Source organism: Passer montanus, unplaced genomic scaffold (assembly GCF_014805655.1).
Source record: "Passer montanus isolate IOZ18808 unplaced genomic scaffold, ASM1480565v1 scaffold48, whole genome shotgun sequence".
In the NCBI taxonomy this organism is placed as follows: Eukaryota; Metazoa; Chordata; class Aves; order Passeriformes; family Passeridae; genus Passer; species Passer montanus.
The window spans coordinates 4,017,904-4,034,084 of NW_024369707.1; the positions used below are offsets into that span (position 1 = coordinate 4,017,904).

The 16,181-nt window shown below is 37.6% G+C and overlaps 1 protein-coding gene across 4 annotated transcripts in view; it reads left to right on the forward strand.

Moving 5' to 3' along the window:
• Nucleotides 1-16,181, forward strand: part of COL4A4 (collagen type IV alpha 4 chain) — a 67,745-nt gene that overhangs the window by 16,477 nt on the left and 35,087 nt on the right. For all 4 annotated transcript variants that reach the window (XM_039722411.1, XM_039722413.1, XM_039722414.1 and 1 more), the window contains exons 5-17: nucleotides 783-917; nucleotides 1,801-1,845; nucleotides 3,839-3,955; nucleotides 6,714-6,782; nucleotides 7,029-7,064; nucleotides 7,799-7,861; nucleotides 8,324-8,359; nucleotides 8,527-8,568; nucleotides 9,491-9,571; nucleotides 10,956-11,009; nucleotides 12,145-12,204; nucleotides 12,819-12,863; nucleotides 13,861-13,914. In XM_039722411.1, the coding sequence (XP_039578345.1) occupies nucleotides 783-917; nucleotides 1,801-1,845; nucleotides 3,839-3,955; nucleotides 6,714-6,782; nucleotides 7,029-7,064; nucleotides 7,799-7,861; nucleotides 8,324-8,359; nucleotides 8,527-8,568; nucleotides 9,491-9,571; nucleotides 10,956-11,009; nucleotides 12,145-12,204; nucleotides 12,819-12,863; nucleotides 13,861-13,914 (837 nt within the window). The remainder of the gene's footprint in view (nucleotides 1-782; nucleotides 918-1,800; nucleotides 1,846-3,838; nucleotides 3,956-6,713; nucleotides 6,783-7,028; nucleotides 7,065-7,798; nucleotides 7,862-8,323; nucleotides 8,360-8,526; nucleotides 8,569-9,490; nucleotides 9,572-10,955; nucleotides 11,010-12,144; nucleotides 12,205-12,818; nucleotides 12,864-13,860; nucleotides 13,915-16,181) is intronic.

A 16,181-nucleotide genomic window follows, 5' to 3' on the forward strand; every position in this document is an offset into this window, starting at 1 on the left:
AACTGCAACACATCTGAAACAATTCCACACCAGTGTTAGAGACTAAAAAGTCTAGTTGGCATGGGAGGTAATTTTGCTATAGGAGAATGTATAATACCTTGGAAAAGTTAACATAAATCTATGGAGATTGTATGGTAATGAAGGTACAAATACTGCATTTAGAGCTATTTATAGAAAACTTACATTCTTTAACCTGCCAACCCATTTTAACACAATCTATTAAAACTGATACTTTCTGTAAATATGTTAGCTAATAACTATTATTTTTTTTCTCCAGGAAACTTCACTAGTTTTACATGAGGCACTAAGACATGAGAGTGATTATGAAAAATGTGAGCTAGAAAAACTTAATTGGCACATCATGAATTGAAAGGGGCAACTTGCTTGTTTTGTTCTAATTTTGTATACAAAGTCCCTTTGTATAAAATGAGTCCTCATTTTTCTGTGAGAAAACACAATGCTTACTGGAGTCCTAGGCTTGCAAGGGGTGATACTTAAATTGGTGGAGCCAGGAAGACTTGCAGGTTATCCCAAGCATCTCAGAGAGGTGATCTTGGAGACCTGATGAAGGTGAAAAGAAATTATCACCTTCAGCATGCTGTTAAACTTGAAGATTGAGTTCCTACAGCATTGAATTCCTGAGACAGTTTTGCAGGCTGTCCAGCAGCTGGTTTGAATCGTGAATATTTATACATTGTAAGCCTTGTTTTATGCACAGGGTCATCTCTGAATTGCTGTGGGGGTTCCAGCAATAGTCATTCACTTCTTTGGACTCTTTTCAGGGTCAGCCTGGTGACCTGGGAGCTCAAGGTCCCATTGGGTCCTTGGGACCTACAGGACCAGCTGGTCTGCCAGGGGAGAAAGGACAGAGAGGTGAGAATGGGAAGCCTGGGCCAGCTGGAGAAAAAGGTGATAAGGTAGGAAACACCACAGACAGCTCTTTTAGGTGTATTCAGTGTGTAATGTTAAATGTTGATAAGTGAAACAGAACCTGAATGACCAAAAAGCATTTGCCAAACTATACTCTTGCTCACACAAAATTCTCACAGAAGTTAATTACAGATAATCTATTCTTGAAAAAATATTTCAGAAGATTTTTTTTTTGCTGTGAATCACAAAATTCGAATTGTCAGAAGACATGAAATACGATGAACAGACAGACTCTGATTGTCATGTACCACACATCCTCCTTAACCTCAAAGAATGTGTAGAAATGTGGAGCTGGAGGGAAATAGTATGGTGCTTTTAAAAACGCTGCACTAAACAGAATTTTATGACCACTTAGAGAGTATAAATTGAAGTTCAGATTCATATCTTTCATGTCTGTACAATCCCTGGCCCTTGGTACTTCATATTAATTGTAATTTAATAGTCTAATTTAACTGATCTCAGAGTTGAATCACTAGCGTCTCAAATGTAAATGCTGTAATGTAAATGTAAATGCAAAAATTGTACTGCTGGTTTTATCAACACAGGAGCAGGATTGTAACTTATTTTATAAGTTACAGGCAACTTCCCATTCTGTCATTTTATAATCTTTGGAGGATGAATGGCTATGGAATATTAGATGTTTGTCCTGTACTGTACCACCTGGTACACAGGTAACTGTTGGCATTAGTCTTCTGTGGCTAGACCCACAGAAGATTTTTTCAGATACTTAATTTCTGAAAATTATGGCCTTTCATATTTCAAGCAAGACTGTTTTTTTGTTTCTTTCTATATAGTACCACATATTCTTGTTTTTAATTTTTTTAAGTAATGACCTCCTCAACTTTGTTTTCTCTTATCACCTCTTTTTAGGGCCCAACTGGAGTCCCAGGATTTCCTGGTTTAGATGGTGTTCCTGTACGTATTAAACGACTATTTCTTTCTAAAAATTACAGGTCCCATAAATTCATAGCAAGTCCTCTAACAGAAGAATATACTGACTAAATTGTTTGGCTTTAAACTTATTGATATAATTTCTCTCAGAGAGTTACATGTTTTGAAAAAATGTAAAATAACTAGGTTAACTTCAACTGTGTTTCCTACTGATAACAAACACCCCCAAATCCCAAAGAGGTAAGTAGAGAATTTTCATGCAGGAGTGGGGCAGTGAAGGCAGAGACTACTACAAGGCTTAAAAGCAGAGTATTTCTTCTCTCAGGATCTATTGCACACTGTAATCTGCTTGGTTCATTCTTAACATCTCTGAAAATATCTCACACAATGCACTGTTTTTTGTTCAAACATTCTGATTTTTGATTATAGTCCTTTTGCAAGAAGAAACCCAACCACTGAGTCCAGTAATTTTAACCTGAATAGGGACTGAATAAGCAAAGTGAGTTCTACATATGTCTTTACAAGGATGCAATAATGTATTTTTATTAATATCTTCTTCAACATGAAATTTGGTGAAATAGTATCTTAGCTAATGCATTTTTCAAAATACTCTGCTAGAACTGAATTCCTGTGATGCTACCAGTTTCATGTGGATCAAGCAAAGTTAAAATGTTGAATTTTGAAAGTAAAAACAGAATTAAAAGCTGAGTGGGTGTTGTAGCATGTCCACATTTGTCCACAGCTGTCCACATTTGACAGTGGGAGTGTGGCCAAAATGCCTGGATAATGCAGAGGTCACAAGCCCAAAATCTGGCACAGAAAAAGGAAGTGTTCCCAAGAAATGTATATTCTTTTTGCAAAGAATTTAAAAACAGTGTCCACAAATTAGACTGAAGCATTTACAGACAAGAAGGTAGAATTGACAAAAGTGTTTCAGGTAAATGACCAGGGTATTCTCTTGATGATTTTTCAGACTTCCTCCCCGCAAAAAAATTTGCATCAAAATTTATATTTGTCAATACAAAACTCTTTAATTCTGTGAAAAATAGGTTTTTTTCTCCAACAGGAAGATCATTCCAAGAAAAATCTCATTGTTTCATTGCCCAATTCCTAATTTTTAGTAGAACTAATCCTTATCTGGACACTGGTTAGCTATTACTAGGTCAGAAAAACCCCAATCTCTGTAATTACTGTGTGCCTGGGTGAAGCTATGTCCTCTTTTTACTTGTTTTATCCTAACAATTAAAAACCATGAGGCTACTTGAAATGAATTTTTTTTTTTTTTAATGGCCAGTGCAGCCACTAGAATGATGTCCTCATTTTCTGCTGTGAGATAATGAGTAAATAATTTCTGCCCACCCCTCAGGGGGCAGAAATCTCAGCTAAGCCGCGCTGTGCTGCGGCCTGAGCCAGCCTGGCTGCCTGGGCCGGCCTGGCCGGCTACCTGTTCAAAGGGTGGAAGCCAGGAGAGTTTTCCTGGACTTTGCTCATTTTTAGATGTGTTTTTCCACAACTCTTTTAGGTGATTTAACCAGGTGTCAATCTTTATAAATAGCCAGCTGAGTGGCTCTGCCATGTCCCCACAGGGAACCACCCCCACAGCCCATGGACTGCCCCCAGCTGAAACCAGGCTTTGTTAGAACCAGGACAACAGCCACAGGAAAGACTATTGCTGGAGAGCTACAGTCTGTATTCTCTGAGAGGACAGAACATTCCTTTTTCACTCAAGTGAAAACAGTCTGGTCTGCTTGACCTGTGTTAATATAACCCTGTTATATTTGCTAGGTATCAAAAAACCCAAATAAACAAAAGACTTACCTAATTTGTTCTACACCACAAAAAAGCTATTCAAAATAGAAGACATTTCTAATGCAAAAGAATGTGAAATCAACACCACCGTGAGAGGTTATCTCATTCACATCTGAGATATATTTGTTTCTGAACTGTTCTGTTAATTTAAAAAATAATTTTCCATTAATCATGGTGTATTTCTCATAAATATTAAACTGTCTTTCAGGGCCTCCCAGGAAGGGAAGGACCCAGAGGCAAGCATGGTTTGGATGGCTGCAATGGCTCGAGGGGAGACCCAGGATTTCCAGGAGAAAACGGTTATATGGGACCAAGAGGTCCTTATGTATGTGAAAGGCATTCCCACTGTGCATGTGCATTTCCCCTCCAGGCTAACAGCCCTTAAAATGACTCTTAGACTGTGGCATCAGCTTTAAAGTGCTGCACAGGGAATTGCCAGGAATTCTTACTCAGGTTAATGGGAGTGAAACACTGCCTTAACAGATTAAGCTTGAAAGTGAAATAAGCTTCTGTATCCTTGAAGTACATATGGCTGCCTTGAGAGTTGAATTCTGTCTTGTTTCCCCAGAATTGCAACTCCAGCTGAAAAGGAGTAGCTTGAAACCACCTTACCATTCATTAGTACTTGAAATTTCTTAAAAGCCTTACTAGAAGGGACATAGATGAGATGACTTAGAAATAAGTGGAAGGTTCAACAAGGCTAAATCCTGTTACACTCTAAGATTTGGTACCCCTTTTTTACACATATGTGCTCTGTGCACTCCTAGCCTTGCCTAGACACGTAACTATATATGCAGAGATCATTCCTCAGTTAAAATGTTTGAAATTAGTATTTTAATATTTGGTTACTTTTTCTGGTAAAATGGAAGGCACATTAAAATTGTTTAAGTAGCTGTGTTAGCAGTACTTGACTACTGAAGATAAAAAGATTCTTGTCATTAGGGGAAATAAATTACTGTAGCTCCAAAGAAATTTTGCTGAATTTTTGCTAGTCACCAGTCTTTGACTTATTGTGGAAACAAGTTTTAGTTCTGAATTAATAAGAGCTGATTAGTTGGTCTAACAGCTTCCCTAAATTTTTTTAAGTAACCCAATAAAAACAACTGCACTTTACATGAAAATCAAATGTGTTCAGTGAGAGCTAAATAAAATGCTGAATTCAGCCATTAGAAAAATGTGGAGAGGGTGCAAGAGTGTAATGATTATCAAAGAAAAAAATTAGAATAAAATACAGTTTCATGCTATGAAAGACACAACATTATAAACTTACTAATAACCTCTGCAAGTAACTTGTTACTTCTGCTCAAACTCTAATTTCACCTGTATTTTCTTATGTATTATGGCCTTCAAAATAGAGTTTACTTCTTGTAATTAGGCAAGTGACAGAAAGGAAAAACGGAACATGGGACAGCATAAATCCTACCAATTTCAGGAGCATGCTCTTTGGAGGGCCTAGAAAAGTATTTGCAACCTACAAGAACAGGGAGACACAATAGGCATGTAGCCTTGGACTGCATGCTAAAATTCCAGTGCAAATTAATTTAGCTACCCAGAAAAACAACACAGAGTTTGGTTTTTTTTGCCTGTGTGCAAGAATGCTCTTCCAACTTCTCTATACAGATTGCCTATTTTTAAATAGATTTGTTGCACCAGGTACTAAATTGAATGTACATTACGGCCAACATTTTTATCTAATTCATGTTTATAACATTGAACATTGTCCTGTATAATTTTATTTAACACTGTGTACATATACATTGGCATTACTTCATTGACCTTGCTGGAAAATAAAGCAATTTCTATCTGTAAGGCCTTACCTAAGTCATACAGAAGATAACAAACTGAATCTAATAAAAATGTTTTGTTATACAAGAGACCATATGTAAAATAACTAAAGATAAAACCAACTTTTTATTTGTTTAATGTGTTCCCTAGCAGCTGTTGTTTACCTGTAATCTGTATCAAATATACTGTAGATATATCCAGCTGCAGACAGCTGTAATTCTTCCTTTTATTGTACCATTACAGGGAGAAATACCTTCCCTGTTTCATTCTGACTGCAAGATTTGGACAGCCAGTTTATGATGATATGAACGCTGTACCAGTACAGTTTTTAAGTTGTTGACAGTGTCCCATTTTATTGAACTCAGTAGTCACAATGTACTGTAGCTATATCCAGCTGCAGACAGTTGTAATTGTTCCTTTTATTGTACCATTCCAGGGAGAAATACCTTCCCTGTTTCATACTGACTGCAGGATTTGGACAGCCAGTTTATGTTTTTAAGTGTTTGACAGTGTCCCATTTTATTGAACTCAGTAGTCAGGTGGTTAACTTAGTTAGATTATATCCACTGTATTTGGATTTCAAATGGAAAAACTTCAGAAATAAGATAGTTGTATGTTACATTCTTCAGATATGTGCATATCATGCTCTTAACAGTAAATTGAGCATTGAAGTTAAATTTTGCAAAATAAATAATCTGTTCATGCTAACTCAGATTGAGTTTTTGAGGGTGCTATAATAGCAAGGTTTTATAAATGAACCCACAGCAAGTAGGAACTTGGGAACTTAGTTCTTAAAATCCAGAGCTCTTAGGTATCAGATTTTTTAAATAAACTGAAACAGGTTTCCTAAGAGATGGAAATATTGAATACTATGCATCTAATACAGTCCATACTTTGATTTTTTTTATCTGCATGCAGTATCACTTTAAATTCTTCTGAATCACACAATGTACTTTCATGGATGACAGTGTGCTAGTACTTAAAGCCACTGCCTCCCTAAAAGAAAAAAAAAGGCATATTGATATTAAGGGCAAGATTTGTGAAGATTGTAGAATATTGAAGGACCAAGTACTAAGGAGCACCTTAAAAGAACAGGAGCCCAGAAGCTGTGGGAACCTGGTTTGCTGAACTGTACAAAAGGTTTTGTTAGATAAAATGATTATTCATGATTCTAGTGGATTATCTTGTGATATAGGGGCACCAGAAAGTCACAGCCTGAGAAGTTTTCATTCATTCTCCATGGAAATGTAGGATATCAGTAAGTGGATCATGTTTTAAAAGATTCTTTTTCTTTAAAGGGAATTCCAGGGCAAAAAGGAGAAAAAGGAAATTCAGTGTATATTTTACATTTTGGAAAAGGACTTCCAGTAAGTATGTGATTGTGAAAAAATCATCTATTTGTAGGAAAACATGGTAAATGTAATTGTTCCATTACTCCTCATTAGTTATAAAACTTAGTGGGGAAAAAAATAAAAGAAATTAAAAACACGTATACAACTCTAACAGCTGTTTATGACCTAACAGCTAGTTTATGATCTTAATATCTGTAAAAGTTAAAAAATATCCACAAGAAAGCTTGAACTGGTTAATTTGCTAAATGATTGTCATTACAGGGAGAGAGAGGTGATCCTGGACCCCCTGGCATGCCCGTAAGTACAGTCAGTACGATCTATAACTGCTTTTTGTCTTGAAGATCTTAAATTTTTTTCTCCTTAGTATGCTAAGAAATATTGGGGTTTCTCTCTGCCTGCCTTAAAGAGCGAAATTCCAGAATAAACATCAAGAGAAACATCAAGTCTGTATAGCCCATTCCTATGGCTAGTTCCTGTTGGCTGAAAGGGAGCAGAAACAGACCATCCTCACCTGCATTAGCTGTGTGTGGAACAGCTGTTGCCCTGGTATTCACAGAATATTTTCTCTGGGAAATCCAAGATATGAAATCTTCTTCTACAATATCTGATGGGTGTCCCAAGAAAAAGTAGCACTTTATGATATTCCAGCCATAAGAACGTGGAAGAAGAAGAGAGAGTTTAATTTGTTGCTGAATCACATTCTTGATGTCTTTGGGTTTCTCTTGTTATACCTTTCAAAAAGGCATTCTTTGATGAATTGTATCAAGTCCCTGCACCGTAGCATAAGTGCTGACAAAGTGAAGTCTCCATGCATTAACAACATAGAACTGTGCCTTGTCCAGTATTACCCAGAAGCTGCTGCTGGGCTGCTCTGGTCAAGGGAGATTTCAGGCATGGTGTAAGCTTTGGACTGTGGGTGGAATCCAGTGGCCAGTAGGCTGAGTCCAAGATGTTTTAGAGGGGCTGAGTTTGTGTAGAAAAGGACAAGTTCTTTCTATGTTCACAAAAAGACCTTTTTCAATCTTTTCCAGGGACCTAGGGGGTCAAGAGGTACAATGGGCCCATCTGGATACCCAGGCCATCCAGGCTTGCCTGTAAGATCCCCACAATTATACAGCCTTGCCTTAGGATATGCATTCATTCTTGTCTACCCATTTTAGAACTTGCCTTAATGTGAATCAAAGCCTAAAAGTAATTTTTGAGGCAGGTAGTAAGATAGATTTTTGCTTTACCTTATGAGTTTGGAAGGTGAGGAATATGTTGTTCCTTCCCATGTCTGTGTGAACATGTTTCATCCTGGCAGTCTGTGGTCATGGAGAAATTCTCCTAGTGGTCTCCCCTTAACCCCTTTTCCCAAGACAACCTGTGGGAGACAGGAAAGGGGGAAACCAGAGATCAGCCCTCCTGAAAGCAGTGACCAAGTGAAGTAAATTGCACTTTGGAATAGGTACACCCCAACAGAAAATTCTGCCTCTATGTCCTATGAACAAGACAAAATAATTTTCAAAACCTGTCTCTAAATCAGACATATTGATTGTCTTCATTCTCTTTTAAAGGGTGTTCCAGGTTACCCTGGTTTGCCAGGTGAACAGGTAGGTAAAAACTTCTGAAGCTGTTAGTGAAATAATAATTTATACAAGTATTTGAAATGTTCCTTTTGTTTATTTGTTATCAAGCTTTTCAAAAGAGTTACTTAATAAAACTCTAATGTTAATATTTTCTGATCATGCTGAAACTGTGTACATTCTTTATCAATTAGGGAAATCCAGGTATTGGAGTGGATGGACAAAAGGGGGAGCCGGTAAGAAAACAAATAATATCAAATATATTATTGCTGTAAAGTTAGAAGAATAATAGAGTCTTGTTTAGTTCCCTGGAACCCATTCATTTGTGGCTTTGTGTCCTGCTAATCGTGTTGGAACAGAAGAAGTTATTGAATCAATTAATTCTGAGCAGAAGGAATTCCTTCAGTGAGCTGCATCCTGGAATCAAGCACATTCTGAAGATTTTGAAAAGCAACAATCAGTGTTACTTAGCATTTACATACATTCTGAACAGACTCTGCCTAGGTAACCACAGCAGTATTTGTGATTATTTAGTGACAGGGGCTGGACCAGACCAGTCCCTGAAACTCATCTCTTGCTAAGTGCAGAACAGATGTCAAGGAAAGGGTGTAAGAAGCACATAATAATAGTTCCTTACCAGTCTCCACCTATATTGGCATATTCAGGATATATAGAGCCAATGTGGAATATTTGATATTTCTTCTATGAATTGGTGCAATCAGTTCTTAGAATTTGTGCAAGTGTCTAACATACACAACTTTCCACAACAAATCAATAATTTCATTTCACATTCACAAAGTCTTGTGCTCAAAGGCTTTGGTCTAGAACGTGAGAGACTGTATATACATATAAGAGATTTGACTGTCCTGTACCTACTATCTCCACAGCAGATTTGGAGCAGGAGCCAGGCATTCTCATTTATTTCCTTAGCTGTAACATAATTTTTAATGAGTCAGGAGAATAGATTAGATTGTCAACCTTACTAATCTGGGCAGATGGTAAAGAGGCTTACAGATCTCAGTGCAAACCTTTATCTGCAAGTAATTAGTGCATTTTTAGTGAGCACAGAAATCTGTAGTGCTATGGTACAACAGGAAAACAAGCTGTGTCACTGAAATGCTGCATGGAACATCTCTGCTGTTGCTTTGGCTTCCACAGGGTGACATTGGACTGCCTGGGCCACCTGGGTCACCACTGTTAGTTGGACCTCCTGGAGCTCAGCTGTTCAAAGGACAAAAGGTGTTAATTTGTCATCATATTTAACAGTGCTCAACTTGGCAAGTACAATCCTGTGATGTAATTTTTGCAAGGATGGCACAAGACATACCTATCTTTCTGTAAGAAACTACCAGCTGCAGCAGAATCCTGTGTTCAGCACCCTTCCTACAAGCTTTCAGGAGGGGACACACCACACCTACTTTAGCTCATGTTCTGGAGGGAAGACTGTCTTGATGCAGAAAGGAGATACTGCCTTTGCTTTAGTGCTCTTCAGTTCTTGTCATTAGCAAATTTGGTTACTTTTCTATTGAATCTCTTTGTGGCTCTTACTAATACTTAAAATTTTGCCTATCACTTGCAACTGTACTCCAAACTACAGTTTTGAACTAACCCTAACCCTTCTAAGGTGCTCTTTTTAATATAAAAATTGTGTGATTTTGTTGTCAATTTTTATTGCAAGTTTTATCACAGAATAATGGAATCATTTGGGTTGGAAGAGTCCCTAAAGATCAGGTAGTCCCAATCCTTCTGCCATGGAGGGACACCTTCCACTAGACCAGATTGCTCAAAGCCTCATGCAAACTGGCCTTGAACATTTCTAAGAATGAGGCATCCACAACTTTCCCGAACAACTTGTACTTCTTTAAGATCACACCTATCATAGCTACAGCTGAGTGGCTTGGAACATTAGAATGTTTGTAACCCATGTTTTTTTAAAACAAAAACTGTGTTACAGAGCCTTCTATTGTTACAGAGCACTCTGCATCCTCAAGTCTGATTTCCTCAAATACACAAATGAAAAGGTAAAGTTGGCATTGCCAGCTCCTTGCAGCCTCAACTCAGGGAACCAGTAGATTTCACGTTGGACCTTGGGCTTTGATCATGCAAACAGCTGCTATACAGGTGTATGAAGAGAGGGAAAGGACCAAAAGAACCTCCATAAACTCCCTAGGTTCCTGGGAAGTGGGACATTTGCTTCTCTACAACACAACACAGTCATGGCCATGTAAGCAGCTATTCAGACTGGGGCTGTGCTCAAAAGTGTAGATTTGATGCTTGTGAGTACTTGCATCAAACCAAAGAGAGCAGCAAATGAAAAAAAGAACTACTGTCATGGCATGTTTGTGGGAACAAAGCCCTGACCTGCAGATCCTTGCAAGTGAAAAGATACATATATCTCCCTCCACAGTCATTATGCTGGTTTGACAGCATTAACAGAAATACAGATAAGTACATAAATGCTTTTCTTGGTTTTCTTGTGTCTAGGACACCTAAAGAAATACACCCAGTGCTTAAAAACATACCATTTAACACTTCTAATTCAGAGTAGGACTTTAAAAACATTAAGCAGCACCTAGCATATCCTGCATATTAATATACACAAAAACTTTCCTTTTATATGTAGGGCCAAAAAGGATTACCTGGGGTAACAGGATCCAGAGGGTCACGTGGACCCAAAGTAAGTAATGGGACTTTTTTTTCCCATGGTGCTGGCAAAAATCCTTGTGTGGTTATTATGTTAAACTTCTAAAGCACAGCTTTTTTGGCTGTGAAATTTAATCACCGCCTAAATCAGCGTGAAAGCAAAAATATTTCAAAACCCTTTGGAAAATCTGAGTGTTTTATACATACCTATGGAATGTTGCCTGGTAGCAAAAAGTCAGTGTTGTTGCCAGTTGGGCTGTTGACATAATGGATTGGAACTGTGAAGAAAATACAAGTACAGATTATTTTTCCTCAAGAAGAGAAACAGAAATGATATGAATGTGTTCTTAGTGGGGCATCATGTATATTTACCACAGAAGGCTGAGGACAGACTTTTAACTTGACATTGTGGATATCCCCAAGGGCAGAGAAGGCAGTCACCTGTTTGGAGAGAGGGTTGCTTTTTAATGTCTATTCTAAATTTTCTTTTCTTTCTGTCAACATGATCAATTTAAGCATTGAGGTGCCAGAAGAGGAAAATCCATAGGCAGGAAGCTGCCAGATCTCAGGAAAAAAAGGGAAATTGGAGACAAAAGAATTAATTTAGTTTATGTTAAAAACTTATTTAGCTTTGTAGCAGAAGAAATGAGAAGCATGAACATCACATTTCTGAGTTGTAAGTCTGGCACTTTTTCAGAAGTTCATTTTCCATCATAAAAAGACCACTATTACTTGGCACTGGAAAAGAGAACAAAGCTAATCTTTTTCTATCATTTTTATATTGAAAAGATGGGCTTTATATGCATGCTCCAGTACTAGCTGTCTATGTAATGATAATACATACACTTGTTAGTCATAAGCAGGAACAGACAAATCAACTGAAGCAGGTCAAATGATGCCCAAAACTTTGGAAAAAACATATACCAATTCAACTGCTGAAGTAATATGAAACTTAGGGAGGAGACCAGAGCAGGTTCCTCAAATAACTGGAGCTACTTAGGCACTGCTGGTGATGCTGTGCGAAGTCAGCCCCAGTGACTGAGCCTCACAAGTGAAACAAGATCCATCTATGTAATGTACACATCATTTAGTAAACATGCACAAAAATTAAAATGTATGGCACACTTCACTGAACATCTTGGTTAAAAAAAATATTTTGACTGCTCCAGGGCGCACTTGGGAGAGGAGAAAAGGGTGAAAAAGGCCTTCCTGGATTCCCTGGATTGCAGGTAAGAAAGTTACACAATAAATTATATCACAAATTCACTATAATTAGGCAGTTTAAGTTTGCAATTTCAAGAAAGACTTTAAGGATTTTTTAAAGTAATCTCTCATGCTTCCTGTATAGAATATTTAGGAGACTTGCCCTGGGACTTACTCTGTCTCAGAATTAAAAATAAGCTCCTACAGACTTTCCTTGGAAAGAAAATAAATCTGTAGGGTTATCCTCTAAATATTTGGACCAGCACAAAGCTGCTCTGGAACAGCACAGTACTAACACAGTAATTTTAATGTTCTCCATACGTGTTGGTGGTAGTTTTTTACAGCAGCTTTACTTGTGCTGGATTTGCCTAACAGGGCTAAAGTGGAGCAGCATTCCACTACTGTGCTTGATGCAATATGGTAAAAAAAGTTACGGGAAAATTTGACTGGCTTGCTTTGGTCTATAGTTCTAATTCTTGTCCGTTTCTCACAGAAACTATTTGCAAAAGCTTTGCAATGCTTTTGGAAGATATCCCAAGTAATATTTATCTATGTAACATTAACCATCAGCAGTTCTGAATAGGTTTAATTTTAAATAAGTTTTTACTGTTTTAACTTACAGTCTACTTGCTCTTATTAGGGTCATCCTGGTTCTTACGGACCTGCAGGTTTTCCTGGAATGAAGGTATGAAGGCAGAAAGTATGAGCAGCTCTGAACAGTGGGATCAATAAGATTTTGTTTTCTGTGGATTTGTGCAGATTTGGAATTTCCACATATTTCACAGATCAGATTGCATTCCTTCTTTTCTATTCTGCTACCTGTTGCCACAGAAGCTGCATGAACTCTGTGTCTTTGAATTGCTGCCACTCTGAAATTTGGCTGAAATATCCTAATGGAATCTGAAGTTGCAAAGAGGAGGAAAAGTCAGTGGGACACACATACAGCATAATATAAAAAGTTATGCAGCATGTTAACTTTGTTTTTTATGGTGACATTGTTTGTGTAATTTTGTAGTGCATGCATGCTTTGTTCATGTTTCTGGCTTGAGAAATTCCGGTGATGCTAAGTCTGCTGAATTTTACTTATGAACTTACAACATCTTACTGGAATAAAGAACAATAGATGTATGTATATAGATCTATATCTTGCCCAACTCTAGTTAAGGTAGTGATCATGCTGTTCATAAATCCCATTAATGTATAAATATTTGCCTCTAGAGTTATGTTCCAGGTGACTGTTTTATCTGCAAAAATACTTTTCACTTTGTTTTTCACTCTTGCCTACCCCTAAAGAGTTTGAGTACTGGCTGGATGAGTATATTAGAAAATCATAAAAAAAATGATGTGCAGCTACTTTCCATGCAGTAGTTTAAGAGAATCATTCAGCAAGCAGCCAACCAATTTCAGCTGTATTAAGCAGACAGTCTATCAGAGACTGCTGGTATGTATTCCAGCTAATTCTGTGCCCCAGCTTCGCTGAATCTGCTGAGCACTGTCTGAATAACCTAGCAATACATGCTCTGAATTTTCCAACACAAGAGATTCTGTGAAACACCACTGTACAAACCCAATGAATTCTCTGTGGACACAACTATAACATGACACTACTGTATGACTGGGTTTTGCTCAATTAATTATGTCTTAACAGATTAATTAATTTGTATTTATGCGATCCTTTCCAGGGTGAAACAGGATTTGCTGGTTTTCCTGGACAACCTGGCTATCCAGGCATACAGGTAAAAAAATTACACATTCACACCCCACTCCCTTCTGTGCCAGTATTTCTCCCAAATGTACCCACTTATCAGGCCATTTCCCTTTATTCAGTCATAATTTCTGTAAAGGTTTACTGTTTTCATAATAGTTATAGTTATTCATCACCACAGTAGAAAATAGCAATGTAAGAAAACATTCATAGCTGGTGCATGTGAGAGTGGGAATTCTATTCTATTTATTCTATTTTTATAGTTGATATTCTATTTTTTAATCCCAGTAGTTACCTGTAAGTATACCAGGATAGCTACCTAATCCATTAATTGTTCTCTGCAAGGTATTCACAGTTGAGCTGCATTCCCCAGGGAGGTATGGGAGGTAAAGGAAGCTGCTATTTAGTTAACAGTATGATCCTATAAACAAGGATAAAAACTGGCCCCAAATGAGGTGGCAAAATTCCATTCAGATGGGCCTGTTTGCATGATTTACCAAAATCTCTTGGCATGTGTTCAATCTGTTCACTTAAGCAACTGTTCCAAGATGTTTATCACAATGGTGAGGAAGTGGACTCCTTCACACCAGCTGTGCTTAAACATTTCCTACTTTGGCCCACTTAGATGACACTAACTTTCTTTTGTTTACAATACCTGCTGCTTTCCATTAGGGATTAGAAGTGTAGGTGTCACATCCCAGGGTTAAGCAATAAACCAGGAAAATATTTAAAGAGTGGAAGAGATGCTTAAAACAATTTCAGATGATCCAGGTGTCAGTCTAGTGACATTTCAGGACAAAGTTTATGGAATTTTCTTCTGGAGGCTGTAAAACCAATGAAATTCTGACTACTGGATCATATTGTAATTCTGAATAACAGCAAAGACTTGAATGAAGGGAACTGTTATATTTCCTATGGAATCTACAATGGTAAAGCACATTCAGAAGAAAAAAGCAGTTCTGGATGCTACCCTAGAGGGAGCAAAGCAGCAGTGAGTCTAGCCAGGGGGAAAGGCTAAGGAGTCCTGGGATAGGGTCCAAGTGGTCAGCAGTGTATGAGCAAGAGGAGAAGTGAAATGCTGCAATGCAGAAGGTGGGTGACAGAATCATCAGTAGAGACACCAAGGCTGAAAAGCTCATCAAAGTTATTATCACAGTACAGAGGAGAAAAACATTATTGTAGAAATTATGACACTAATGAACTTGGCTTAAATATTCTGGAAGACAAAGTCTAGGAGTGTTTATTTCCCTCTGAAAATTTTTTTAACTGCTTATAAGCCAGTAAATTTTCTTCAAGAGATTTGCACAAAAATCACCGACCTCTGTTATAAATGAAAGATTAAGATTGGAACATGCTCTGCATAATCTGTGGTAATACAAAGAAGTAAACTGTGGCTGATGCAAACTTGTCATAAGTAGTGTACAGCTAAAGACACAGTAGAAAGCACACAAATATAAAGCAAGAGACAGTTTTTCAAAGCATGTTTACAAATGAGAAATGGCAAACACATAAAGTAAATAAGTAAAAGTACAATAAAAACATCTAGCTTAGTCACAGACTTACTTTCAAAGGTAGGACTGCCAGGTGAATGCTAGACCAGCTTCTTCAGCCAAGATTTTAATTATGTGGTCATACCCAGGGGAAAAAAATGCCCACAGATGTTACTTTTCATCCCCTTTGGCTGTTATCAACTTCACAACACAATGATATCATTTAGGTACTAATTAAAGTGAAACATTCATATCAGATTTAAACAGAAAATTCATTGCAGTCCAGTACTCCCAAAATCTAGAATCAAATCTTAAGTGTTTTGTTATTCAAAAGTTCTCACCCTGATGTACATATTGTTTTAATTTGGGGCCTCATTAACAAACTTGAGACAAGTCACATTATAGACAGAATAGTGCATTCCTCAGACTCCATCTGAGCCATCAGTTAACACTACAAACAGTAAACAAAAACCATGATTAATTGTTCGTAGGTTATGCTAGGGGAATGGTTGAAGTCCTGCAGTAATGATTCAGAAAGATGAAATTACAATTGCTGGTGCCCAGAGCAAAAGAAATCAAATCAAGAATAGACACAACTTGATAAAAAAAGGGTAACTGCTACAGATATGCAGAATCCTGAGTGATTGCACAGATGCTGTAGTTTTGATTGGGAAGTCACTGGAGAAATCTGAGTATTCCTGAGAGGGGCAGACCTATCCAGACTGCATCAACTGTTCAGCTGCCCTCACCAGCTGTGGCTTAGGATCCACTAAAAATCACATACACTTAAGAAACAAAAATATGATTG